This window comes from Oncorhynchus clarkii, chromosome 16 (genome assembly GCF_045791955.1).
Source record: "Oncorhynchus clarkii lewisi isolate Uvic-CL-2024 chromosome 16, UVic_Ocla_1.0, whole genome shotgun sequence".
NCBI lineage: Eukaryota > Metazoa > Chordata > Actinopteri > Salmoniformes > Salmonidae > Oncorhynchus > Oncorhynchus clarkii.
This window is the reverse complement of record NC_092162.1, coordinates 25185381-25199340: the sequence shown is the minus strand read 5'-3', so window position 1 is coordinate 25199340 and position 13960 is coordinate 25185381. Positions and strand designations below refer to the sequence as shown.

The 13960-nt window shown below is 41.3% G+C and overlaps 1 protein-coding gene across 1 annotated transcript in view; it reads right to left on the bottom strand.

Moving 5' to 3' along the window:
• LOC139367538 (low density lipoprotein receptor-related protein 2b) overlaps nucleotides 1–13960 on the bottom strand; it is a 108594-nt gene that overhangs the window by 92485 nt on the left and 2149 nt on the right. Inside the window, exons 3-14 of the mRNA XM_071105783.1 lie at nucleotides 13734–13856; nucleotides 9762–9878; nucleotides 8775–8885; nucleotides 8292–8408; nucleotides 7459–7575; nucleotides 6702–6845; nucleotides 5678–5794; nucleotides 4458–4586; nucleotides 3531–3700; nucleotides 1360–1583; nucleotides 800–1006; nucleotides 363–565 (exon numbers count right to left, since the gene is read on the bottom strand). Coding sequence (XP_070961884.1) covers nucleotides 363–565; nucleotides 800–1006; nucleotides 1360–1583; nucleotides 3531–3700; nucleotides 4458–4586; nucleotides 5678–5794; nucleotides 6702–6845; nucleotides 7459–7575; nucleotides 8292–8408; nucleotides 8775–8885; nucleotides 9762–9878; nucleotides 13734–13856 — 1779 coding nt within the window. The remainder of the gene's footprint in view (nucleotides 1–362; nucleotides 566–799; nucleotides 1007–1359; nucleotides 1584–3530; nucleotides 3701–4457; nucleotides 4587–5677; nucleotides 5795–6701; nucleotides 6846–7458; nucleotides 7576–8291; nucleotides 8409–8774; nucleotides 8886–9761; nucleotides 9879–13733; nucleotides 13857–13960) is intronic.

Sequence of the window (13960 nt, the reverse complement as noted above, 5' to 3'; positions counted from 1 at the left end):
ATATCCCCAAGGTTTTGTATGTTGTGACATCATTGTGTGATGATCAAATCTCACAATGCCTATGGACATTACTACAACCAGACAGAGCAACATGCTCTCAACCTCCTGCAGAGGTCCATGCCAGGCAGAATCAGGCACATTTCAAACTAGCAAAAGTACATTAATTGGTAAGATATACTGTATAAAGTACTAGCCTCATTTTAGGTCTGTTTGTGCTGTTTTTTCCAACTCCTGAACATGAAAATTACCATAGCGGTTGGCTGTACAACACAAACAAATCTGGAACCAGGCTTATAAAGTACTGCAACACTGGAGAAAACCATGTGCTTTATTGATAGGCAGTCTGCTGTTCTTCTACTCACCAATGGGTTGCAGGACAGGGTGCGCGACCACAATGTGACCGGGTCTGTCTGCGGTGCGATAGATGAGGTTCGGGTCACTACCGTTGAAGCGGTTGGTCCGTATTACCCCCATCTTGGTCCAGTCGGTGAAGAACAAATGGTTTTCAAAAACAGAGATGCCAAACGGGTATGGAACCTGGGTGCCACCGTTGAGCACCGTTTTCCTGTGGAGAATTAGCAAACATGGCTAACACTGTAGGCGGCAATGATTTTTTATATAGAAAAGAATGCTAGTGTAAAGGTGGTGGTTCTGTAAAAAAGAAGAATACTTTATTATTAATAGGATACCTATCATTTTTCCTGTCTGACTTGAGATTTGGACCAGCAACCCTCCAGTTGCAGATCCACCTCTCTAACTAGTAGGACCTTGTCTGAGACCTGAGGACTTGCATGCATACCTCTCCAGACCACTGTAGGTGACCGTTTCCACCATGTTAAAGTGGCTATCGGACCAATAGACCCGTTGGGTGACAATATCCAGGGTGACGCCAGTCGGCATCCCCAGCCTGGTCTTCACCAGCTCCACACGGTTACTACCATCCATGTAAGCCCTCTCCAGCTTCATGTCCTCACTGACGTAGCCGCTGTCCGTGAAGAACATGTACCTTCAAAAAGCAGGAGCCAAGTTAGATTTTGAGGGTTAGCATTGAGTTGATTAGCTTGCGTTAGCCAGTGCTAGTTAGCGGTTATTAATACTATGGGCAGTACAGTGTGGGAGAGTAACTGAATTCATGATGTAAGCTGGGTTAGTACCAAGATAGCATAAACTGTGCTCAAAAGCAGTGTTGGTTGTTACATACATGTAAGGAGAGTTGAAAATGTTGACAATCAAATGTCTCTTTCAATCTCCTTGTCCTTGTTTTTCCAATGGGTATGTTTGTCAATGGGTTATATTAATGTAAAGGGGATGGGTTCCATGTTTCATTTCTTTTGGTGGTGAGACGTTCAAAGTTATTACCCCACGGTGGGGTCCAGAGCCAGCCCGTGGGGAGACAAAAGGTTCTCGGCCACAAGGGTGACCCGGTTGCCTCCGTCAAAGTCACACATGTCGATGCGCTCCACCCTGGCCTCTAGGACGTAGAGCTTGAAGTTGATCCAGTCCACAGCGATGTTCTGGGCACTGTGAACGGCCTCGTTCAGCACTTCTTGGATGTCACCTCCATCAAAGTTGGCAGAGTACACCTATAGGGAGAGAGTGACACTAATTGAAGATACAATCTGGGATCCTTGAAGAATAAATCGGTATATCATTCATTGCAATTGTTCAAAAACAGCTGCATTAACCTGAGTGCAGTTTCAAGGGACACGCCATACTGGAAATGATTGCGTGACAGATGTGTTAAAAAATGTATTTGTTGTATTAATATTGTGTTACAACGGTCATTTAAAGACAAGTCTGATTCAGCAAACACAAACAAAGCTGGTTTGACGTGCGTTTTTAGTTTGTGAGTTTATTACATATAGCAAATATGTCAATCTTATTCTTAACATTTAGACTTAGGGAGGAAAAGGGGGGATGCTTTTTCAATTGCATTCAAGAAGAGGGTTTAGTTTAGCTTTTTCAATCTGCAGTGTTTTAGAATGAGTGGCTTATTAGGCCTTATTAGGCCACAAACTTTTGTTTGTGCTGCCTAACCAATGCTGCCCTGTGTAAGCCTACAGTGGCAGTTCAGGAGGAGAGTCAAAGAATTCTTCTGAAAAAATGTTGGGATCTATATCTTGCGGGTGGTCTAGCCTATAGCCTACCTGCTTTTTATTTGAGAATGAGGACCCGAAGATGAGAAGGAGGACCGGAGGTAAACTTTGATAGCTTGCTACTACTATAATTCATTTGAATAAAAACAAGATGTTTCTTGCCCATGATGTATTTATGAGTTATTTGCCAGATTCGAGTAACTTGCATTGTGGTGCTGAAACTAGAAGCAGCAACTGCTGCACAATCAATCGGAAATGGACAGCTCATGGTGCTGAAAGTAGCCAATAATTCATTTCAACCCTCTTCATTTTAATTAGACTTGACCAACAAGAGAGCTTAGTGTTGAAGCCTATTGTGTCGGAGCCTACCTGTTTGATAGACGAAATTAGCCTATATGCTGCAATATCCATAGATGTGTCTGCCAATTACTCCACCCACCATGCACTCAATTAAATAGCTTACCTCCGTGTCAGTGAAGGACTGTTAAGTTAAAACCAGGACTCTAATTGAGGTGGTATGAGAGGGTATGACACTGACCTACCTATTGTTAGATGAAGATTTGGAAGAAAATAAAACAGATCCGATTGTCTAAAGTGATCTACCGCACTTTGGTCCGTGCTGCTTTATGCTGTAAAATACCAGGGGAAACGTGGCTAAGATGCATATGGGGATGTCATTGTTTCGTTTCTTTGACATTCAGAGGCTGAGCTACAACCTTCTATAGCCGAGGAGACCTCAAATTTATTAGGGAAGTAATCCAATTCTGTTACCATCAATTGATTAAGCTATTCACTTCCTGTACAATAGAATAGGTTTAAACCCAGACAGCTTTCAGGGAAACACTTGTGACCTTCTCTCGTTGGGTTAAGCCACGGAAGAAGAGTAGCCAGCAGTTAAAGCTTAAATGTTTATGTGTCACTCGGCCTGCGGTCTGGGGTGGAACGGTAGGCCTAACTTTTGAAAGTACCGTGCTCAGATTCCTAAAGATGTCTCAGATTTGATTATTTGCAAACATGGACAATTTCATTGCTAACAAGACACACTGATTTGGCATTGGAGAAATATGACAAGATGAACAAATAGGCCTATATCTCTGTCCATTCTTAGCCTTTAATTGCGGTAATTTAATTGGTATTAAAAAAAGTATTCTGCTAATATGTAAAATTATGTAGAATTGCATGAAATGATTATAAAATACCTGCAAATATGATGATAGATTCATGCCATGCTTTTACTATAAAGGAGATCTTTCACCCATACTCTTGTCCAGAGTTTAACCAGAAATGTAGTAAACAGTGCACTACATGCGCCAAACCAATGCAATCGCTCTGAGGCATCGGAGCTCCCCTTATTTAGATCATTGCATTAGTTCACAGCGCAGTGCTGTTTTAGAGTGAGGAAAATGTCACCCACAAGCAGTAAATACGACCCACCTTCTGAGTGTTAGCGTCTGTCCAGAAGACCCTCTGACTGTGCCAGTGGTACCCCACACCCACCGAACTACCTCTGCCCTGTGAAGGGACCAGGGTTCTGATAAAGCGCCCATGAATGTCTGCCATCATCACGTCACCACCATTGGTGAAGATGAGCTGCGGCAAGCCAACTACAGGGTAGATATAAAGCATAGGTTGTTATCCTGTAAAGCATGGGTGGGCAACTCCAGTCCTCGAGGGCCTGATTGGTGTCACACTTTCTCTCCATCCCTAGCAAACACAGCTGATTTAATCAAATTGCATTCTAAACGGAAGATCATGATTAGGTGATTATTGGAGATTATTAGTGACACCAATCAGGCCCTCGAGGACTGGAATTTCCCACGCCTGCTGTAAAGGGTTCATTCTGATCCTACTTCTGACACCATGTTAGGTTATTATTTATGGATTAGGCAGAGACCTGAGTTCAAGTTAACATGTTTTCTGAGAAGATAATTGAAAAGAGTACAGGGCTTACATCCAGGTCCTTGAACTTGATCACAACGGAGATAACCCGATATAGGACAATCATTTTATATTTTGGAATGATAACTGGTACACTTACAGAAAGTTTACTTAAGCACAGTTATGCACACAAGGAAGGTATTTTCACAATGACCCATTTGTAATAATGACCTTCAATGGAACTCCCACAATTAAACACATCACTCACACAATGCTCACTCGTGCTAGCACATTAGCCACACCACAACTTATCACAAAAGACGACAGTTCCCTAAATGTACGTTTCGTGAATGTTTGCTTGTTTGACGTTTATTTGATTCATCACACAATTAAGATATAAATCAAATTAACTTGAACCTGAACAAAAATACAGTAGCGCTCCCACGTGATCACGAGTGACGCTAGTGGTGTCACATCCTGTACCTGAGATGTTGGCCCTGCAGCGGTCGCCCTGTTCCAGGAAGTATCCATCTGCACAGCTGCAGCGGTGGGTCCCGGGGCGGTCCTCACACAGCTGGTCACAGATCCCCCAGATGTCACAGTCGTCATAGTCTGGGTAACACAACCACAGTGTTGTCATGTAAGCCTAAACCTGCAGGTAACTGCCAAAATAAAATAAACACTTGAGCAAATGAGGGATACAAAGTTTATAGAAAGCAGGTGCTTCCACACAGCGTAGGGCCATATGCATAAAAAATGCTTAGTTGCCCATTGTTTTGGCTACCGTGGCTAGAAGAAGAGATCTCAGGGACTTTGAAAGGTGGTTTTCAAAGGAGCATAGGGAATCTGAAGGGTGTTTGTATGTGTGTGCCACCAGATCTCCATCCAATTGAACACTTATGGGAGATTCTGGAGCGGCGCCTGAGACAGCGTTTTCCACCACCATCAATTAAAACGGCAAATTATGGAATTTCTTGTGGAAGAACGGTGCCGCATCCCTCCTAGCTAAGATGGGGAGAAGTCTGTCCATCATAAAGTGTTGCTCTACCTTCTTAAAACTGCACCATCAACAAAGCAGGTCCTACAGAACATAGTTTTGTTGCACCTGGACTACTGTTCAGTCGCGTGTTCAGGTGCCACAAATAGGGACTCGGGAAAATTGCCATTGGCTTAGAACAGGGGCGCACGGCTGGCCCTTGGATGTACACAGAGAGCTAATATTAATATTATGCATGCCAATCTCTCCTGGCTCAAAGTGGAGGAGAGAATGACTTCATCACACCTTGTATTTGTGAGAGGAGCAGCAGCTAATGGGGATCGTTAATGAATACAAAATTACAAAATAGGGTTCAGGACATTTGTGGAATCTCTGACAAGGTGCATTGAAGCTGTTCTGGTGGCTTGTGGTTGCCCAACGCCCTATTAAGACACTTTATGTCGGTGTTTATTTTGGATGTTACCTACACTAACATAATAGAATTGAGTAGAATAGAATAGAACAGACCTCTGTGTGTCTATGTTAAAGAATGGTCATTGTTGATCATTTCTCTGGTCTACATCTGTTTCTATTTAGTAATCTGTATGTGGATTCATTCATAGCGTTTGTCACATCACTGCTAGTGGCCCTGTTCCCTTCCTCACTTCCTTCAGCTGTTTCTGTCCTTACTACTTCCACCAATCAAACCGTTCACACTCAGACTCACCCGCACAGGAGCGGCTGTCATTGGCCACGGTGAAGCCATCTGGGCAGTAGCAGGCTCCGCCCTGTGGGGTGAGGTGACACCGGTACTCACAGCTCAGCGCTGAGCACCGGTCCAGGCCTGGGAGAGGGGAAAGAGACGGGAGATACAACTAGTGGTGGAAATGGGCCGGACCGCAACAGGAAATATGATCTACTACACCCCCAATGCTGTACTAGCACTTTTAGTTTTCAAACACTTTTTTAACACTTTTTTTAGATTGTGCGTCCCTAATGGCAGCCTATTCCCTATAGTCACTACTTTGTGACCAGTGGCACAGTAAATAGGGAGTAGGGTACCATTTGGGTAGCAGCCGTTGAGGGGCCGTTTCCTGGACACAGATCAAGCCTAGTCCTGGACTAAGAAACAATGTTGAACGGAGATTCTAGAAAACGATTAAGCTTAATCTCTGTTGTGGGAAACTGTCTCTGATTGTCCACCATCCAACTTCTACTGGCTGCCTATGACTTACACTATAACACCAGTACAATTACTAAAGAGGACATTTTTATGTAGTTGTGCACAGTAGTAAGTAAAAGTGCAAATGTAAATATTTAACAAAGAGTGTACACACACATGCTGATGAAGGGATAAGGGAAGGTGAGAGTTAAAGCCATAAATGTGACGACAGCGGTCGTAACAGGTGAGCTTGGAGGAACATTAAAACATTCAAGAGTACAGTCTTGTTGCATGACCACAGGACCTTGGCTTTACTGCACAATTTAACATCACACAGCATTGAGCTGACTGTGTACGCTACTGTCCTTTTAAGTGTGTGTGTGTGTGTGTGTGTGTGTGTGTGTGTGTCAGACCTGGGTTTAAATACATGTGTATTTTATGTATCTGGGGGGGTGAAAATACTTTTTCTGTGTATTTGATTATTTTCAAATACACAGAAAGGTCCCGCTGACCAAATTGTTAACCTCCTAAAACCCAGTACAAAGGTGCGCCCTGTAGTAAAACGTGTCAGATAGAAGAAGAGACTCACTGCAGGTTTGCTGTGCGGTGGTGTTGGTCTCATCTGTTCCTCTGGGGCAGTCTGGTTTGCCGTCACACACCTTGCCCACTGGCACACACATGGAGGAGCCTGGACAAGGCCACTCACCAGGGTAACAGTCTCGGGAGTTACTATCTGAAAGAGAAAAGACAACACATTTCATTTGCCACCTTTTTCTGGGTAGGCCTCAATGACACAGTTATTTTCATCCAATAATTATACATTTCACTCAGCTTTGACTAAAATGTCAATATAATTATTTCCTGGATAACCTGATTTACTATTATGTTTTGATTTATTTTTCACTCTTTATGCAGCGTGCACTGAATTATCACTGAATAATCACAGTGAATTATCACAGTGAATTATCACAGTGAATTATCACAGTTAATTATTGTAACGTTTGTTTATGTGTCAATTAATCCCGTAAGGAATGGGTTGCCAACTGGCAACATGACATGAAAATAAAATGTAATTCATGCATTCATCATTTATTCATTTATTCGTCAATGTTTTAGGGCCGATGAAACAGTATGCTTAAAAAAAAACGTTGTTTCCATTCAATTCATTTAGTATGACCACTACTTAGAATATTTACTATACTACACATATAGCTGCAATGTTATTTGTTCCTCTTTTATGTTCCACTTGTTACATATTACCGTTTAGATTTACAAATCAACAATGTCTCAATCTTCATGGTCAGTGACATAATAAACTGTCCCAGATTTCCTAGTGAATTTCTCACCACATCCGTTCTCGTCGCTGTAGTCCCCACAGTCGTTGAACTCATCACACACCCAGTTCTGAGGGATGCAGCGGCCACTGCTGCAGGTGAACTGAGTTCCACTACAGCTCTGGTACTCTAAGGGGAAGAAAATGATGCAATACAATACAATACAATACAATACAATACAATACAATGTGTGTGTGTGTGTGTGTGTGTGTGTGTGTGTGTGTGTGTGTGTGTGTGTGTGTGTGTGTGTGTGTGTGTGTGTGTGTGTGTGTGTGTGTGTGTGTGTGTGTGTGTGTGTGTCTTTCATTCAACAAAGCCATGACTAGCCATCAAATCTGAATTGCTGCCCCCGACATGAACAAAATATTACAGTTTACTATAGAATACTACAGCACTTACTGTAAACTGTAGTAAACTGAAGAATATTATACTTCACACTGTAGTATCCCTCGATCATGTGCAGTGTTTACTATAGCATTTTGTAAATACTACAGTATTATCTGCAAAAATAACGCTGTAGTAAATACTACAGTAATGTCCGCAAAAACACTATAGTGAATACTACAGTAATGTTCACAAATAACACAACAGTGAATACTATAGTATTTATACCATAGTATACCATAGTATTTTTTTTCATGTGGGCTCATAACAATAGGCACGATGAAACCTCCATTAGATTCTGTATGGTTGATATTGTTGAGTTGATTTAGCGAGAGGTACAAAGGTTTGAAATAGCAATCCCAGATTAACACATATTTACACCAATGTTTTAGGACTTCACCGTGTTTACGTTGTGAGGTAAGAATATCCTGTGTACTGCGGGTGGTCTATGTGCTTCTTACCACAGCCTTGCTCATCGCTGTTGTCCCCGCAGTCGTCCCAGTGGTCACAGATGAAGGACGTAGGGATACAGTGGCCATTGGTGCACTGGAACTGGTGCAGAGGACATTGCTGTGTCGCTAAGAGACACAATGTCATATACTCAGCAAAAGAGCAGACATATAGGAAAATGAAATAAATTCATGAATCTTTATGTCAACCCAATATGCCTGACATATATTTAGTATATATTTTGTGTCTTTGTCATTGTCATTAAAAATTGGATAAATGCATACCTATTTGATTATGTCAAACCATCATTTCTTAATTGGGCCATATATTTTATCATCCTGCTAGGTGTCTTTGGTGTTTGGGGTCAAGACTACTCCCTCAAACAGACGGTTATCTTCAGTTGAATTTTTCCAGACTCTCTTGATCCACTGAAGTTCAATTGACTAACTCGATTGACGCTGTCGAGTTCGATTCCCCTGACCCATTCGACTTACTGCAGTTGGATTCGTCTGAGCCGTCCCGACAGTTCTGCAGCCCGTTGCAGTGCTGCGAGTTATTGTAGCAAGCTCCATTGGCACAGGTTTTCTCAGTGCAGCTGGGGTAGTCTGGAGAATAACACACACACACAAAAGGTTGGGGGTCAATTTCGAACTGAAATCAGTCCATTCAGGAAGTAAACTGAAATTATAATTCCATAAGTGAGAAAAGGCCAGTTATGTTAAATTAATTCTCAATAAACTGAAAAGGAGAAGCAATTTACTTCAAAAGTTTGAACATTTTCGTATTTGAATCACTCCTTGAATTAGCTGACTTCAACTTGAGATGACCCCGACCCTTGACACACACACACACACACTTGTGATTGTCATGTTGAAGCGTTTTCTCACAAGACCTCAAAATGGTTGTGGGGACAAAATTGTGACAAAAGCAATGACTTAAATGTGACTGAGGATTATATAGTTGAACTATGATGGACTTGAACAACTTTCTTGTTAAAAAAGGAAGAGAGAATAAAGTCTACTCCTGTGTTGCCACATTAAGATGAACAGTGGCCTGTAATAGGAGATGCAATCTGAGTTAACAACGTAACAAGCCCTAGTTAAAAATCAAACCCTTTGGTGACTAAAGCATATCCAGCAGGAACAAAACTGGAATGCTTCTTAAATTTTTAATACGAAAGGTTGTAAAAGTAGTCCCATATACAATAGAACAGTCTGAATTTGCACATTTGCAAATCCCACAAATTGCAGTGTCATTCACAATGAACATGCAGTACACTCATAAGTCCTACATCGATCATACAGTACATCACAAGCATCTATAACACTCAATCATGAGAAAATGTGTTATTGTCAAAGTAGACAAATGTCCACAACCTCTGCTTTCAGCAGAAATGATCTACTGCAAATTAACCAGACAGGTTTTTAGAGCCGTAAACTACAGACCAATCTTATTAAAGAACATGGATTTAAAATTCTTACTGCAGTTGTTCTCGTCTGAGTTGTCCAAGCAATCCTTCACACGGTCACATCGGTACACTTTGGGAATACACTGGCCCTCCTGGCACGTGAACTGGTGTGGTCCACAAGTCTGCTCTCCTGAAAACGTAGGAGAACACGAGCACAGCAATCATAAGGTACAGTGCCTTGCGAAAGTATTCGGCCCCCTTGAACTTTGCGACCTTTTGCCACATTTCAGGCTTCAAACATAAAGATATAAAACTGTATTTTTTTGTGAAGAATCAACAACAAGTGGGACACAATCATGAAGTGGAACGACATTTATTGGATATTTCAAACTTTTTTAACAAATCAAAAACTGAAAAATTGGGCGTGCAAAATTATTCAGCCCCTTTACTTTCAGTGCATTAAACTCTCTCCAGAAGTTCAGTGAGGATCTCTGAATGATCCAATGTTGACCTAAATGACTAATGATGATAAATACAATCCACCTGTGTGTAATCAAGTCTCCGTATAAATGCACCTGCACTGTGATAGTCTCAGAGGTCCGTCAAAAGCGCAGAGAGCATCATGAAGAACAAGGAACACACCAGGCAGGTCCGAGATACTGTTGTGAAGAAGTTTAAAGCCGGATTTGGATACCAAAAGATTTCCCAAGCTTTAAACACCCCAAGAAGCACTGTGCAAGCGATAATATTGAAATTAAAGGAGTATCAGACCACTGCAAATCTACCAAGACCTGGCCATCCCTCTAAACTTTCAGCTCATACAAGGAGAAGACTGATCAGAGATGCAACCAAGAGGCCCATGATCACTCTGGATGAACTGCAGAGATCTACAGCTGAGGTGGGAGACTCTGTCCATAGGACAACAATCAGTCGTATATTGCACAAATCTGGCCTTTATGGAAGAGTGGCAAGAAGAAAGCCATTTCTTAAAGATATCCATAAAAAGTGTTGTTTAAAGTTTGCCACAAGCCACCTGGGAGACACACCAAACATGTGGAAGAAGGTGCTCTGGTCAGATGAAACCAAAATTGAACTTTTTGGCAACAATGCAAAACGTTATGTTTGGCGTAAAAGCAACACAGCTGAACACACCATCCCCACTGTCAAACATGGTGGTGGCAGCATCATGGTTTGGGCCTGCTTTTCTTCAGCAGGGACAGGGAAGATGGTTAAAATTGATGGGAAGATGGATGGAGCCAAATACAGGACCATTCTGGAAGAAAACCTGATGGAGTCTGCAAAAGACCTGAGACTGGGACGGAGATTTGTCTTCCAACAAGACAATGATCCAAAACATAAAGCAAAATCTACAATGGAATGGTTCAAAAATAAACATATCCAGGTGTTAGAATGGCCAAGTCAAAGTCCAGACCTGAATCCAATCGAGAATCTGTGGAAAGAACTGAAAACTGCTGTTCACAAATGCTCTCCATCCAACCTCACTGAGCTCGAGCTGTTTTGCAAGGAGGAATGGGAAAAAATGTCAGTCTCTCGATGTGCAAAACTGATAGAGACATACCCCAAGCGACTTACAGCTGTAATCGCAGCAAAAGGTGGCGCTACAAAGTATTAACTTAAGGGGGCTGAATAATTTTGCACGCCCAATTTTTCAGTTTTTGATTTGTTAAAAAAGTTTGAAATATCCAATAAATGTCGTTCCACTTCATGATTGTGTCCCACTTGTTGTTGATTCTTCACAAAAAAATACAGTTTTATATCTTTATGTTTGAAGCCTGAAATGTGGCAAAAGGTCGCAAAGTTCAAGGGGGCCGAATACTTTCGCAAGGCACTGTATGTCAATGTAATGTCAAATGGATGAGGAGGGAATTCACATTCACATATGAATCAGGGGTGGATGGAGAAAAATCCACACTCTTTTCATTAATTTTTGTAAATAATACAATTTCGGGTTTTCAATCTTCAATAGTCTTAAACAAAGCATGACATGACTATGAAAATGACATGTTCAGAATCAGAGGAGAAAATACAAAAAATAAAAAGCTGTGGATTTTTGTACAATATTTTTTTGTTCATTTTCTTGCTTTCAATCTTCAATAGCTCTTACACAAATTGTGAGACATGACTATGAAAATAATATATTCAGAATCATGGGAGGATGGTTTAAATCCACTGCTTTTTTTCCAATTCAAATTTAGTTTTTATATCATATCATATATCAGTTTATATATCATATACAGTACCAGTCAACATTTTGGACACACCTACTCTTTCAAATTTGTTGACTATTTTTCTATATTGTAGAATAATAGTTAAGTTATCAAGACTATGAAATAACACATATGGAATCATGTAGTAACCAAAAAGTGTTAAACAAATCAAAATATATTATATATTTTAGATTCTTCAAAGTAGCCACCCTTTGCCTTGATGACAGCTTTGCACACTCTTGGCATTCTCTCAACCAGCTTCACCTGGAATGCTTTTCCAACAGTCTTGAAGGAGTTACCACATATACTGAGCACTTGTTGGCTGCTTTTCCTTCACTCTCCGGTTCAACTCATCCCAAGCCATCTCAATTGGGTTGAGGTTGGGTGATTGTGGAGGAAAGGTCATCTGATGCAGCACTCCATCACCCTCCTTCTTGGTCAAATAGCCCTTACACAGCCTGAAGGTGTGTTGGGTCATTGGGTATGTTGAAAAACAAATGATAGTCGCACTAAGCGCAAACCAGATGAGATGGCGTATCGCTGCTGTGTTAGCCATGCTGTGCCTTGAATTCTAAATAAATCACAGACAGTGTCACCAGCAAAGCACCGCCACATAGCACACCTCCTCCTCTATGCTTCATGGTGGGAACCACACATGCAGAGATCATCCATTCACCTACTCTGCATCTCACAAAGACACAGCGGTTGAAACCAAAAATCTCAAATTTGGACTCATCAGACCAAAGGACAGATTTCCACCGGTCTCATGTCCATTACTCGTGTTTCTTGGCCCAAGCAAAAGTCTCTTCATCTTATTGGTGTCTTTTAGTAGTGGTTTCCAATGCAGCAATTTGACCATGAAGGCCTGATTCACACAGTCTCCTCTGAACAGTTGATGTTGAGATGTGTTTATTACTTGACCTCTGTAAAGCATTTATTTGGGTGGCAATTTCTGAGGCTGGTAACTCTAATGAACTCACCCTCTGCAGCAGAGGTAACTCTTGGTCTTCCTTTCCTGGGGCGGTCCTCATGAGAGCCAGTTTCATCATGTTGCTTGATGGTGTTTGCTACTGCACTTGAATAAACCTTCAAAGTTCTTGAAATGTTCCATATTGACTGACCTTCATGTCTTAAAGTCATGATGTACTTTCATTTCTCTTTGCTTATTTGAGCTGTTCTTGCCATAATATGGACTTTGTCTTTTACCAAATAGGGCTCTTCTACAAAAAAATTTTTTTTTTTTTTTGCATAGTCATGGCATGCTTTGTTCAAGAGCTATTGAAGGTTGAAAGCAACATTTTATTTAAAAAAATGTACAGTGTATTTTTCTCCATCCACCCCTGATTCAGAATTTACCATTTTCAAAGTCATGGCATGGTTGGTTCAATAGCTATTGATAAGAGAAAACCGAATATCCAATACAAACACATTTTACCTCTGGATTATAAACATTGAGAGAGATAGGCAACAGCTTTGTCTTAATCCCAAGGAAAAACATAATAACATATATCAAATTCATAACATATAACATGTTTTGCTAATTCGTAACGTATCATACAAAATGGATGATGGACATCCACAAATTAATGCATACCATACGAAACGTAACATAGCATACTTAATGGAGTGTCTCAGATTTATGTACAGAATAATACGAAATTCTCTGAGACCAGGTTGAGATAAGACCAAACCGTGTGAGGTCAGGGCCTGTATGTTTAAAGCGTCTCAGAGTAAAATGTTGGTCTTAAGTGAGTGATATCCAGAGGAAACTGGCAACCTATGTAACCCAAAGTGAAGCCTTGTGAACTCGTACGTACTGCAGGTTCTCTGTTCGTCTGAGCCGTCAGTGCAGTCCTCCTCCCCATCGCAGACAAACTGGAGGGAGATACACTCGCCTCCCGTCACACACTTGAACTGCTGGGAGCTACAGGATGGAGGTGCTGCCACACAGAAATACACAAGGGCCCATATTCACAAAGCGTCTCAGAATATGATGTAGGATCCGTTTTTCCTTTTAGATTACAATGGCAAAGTGTCACACCCT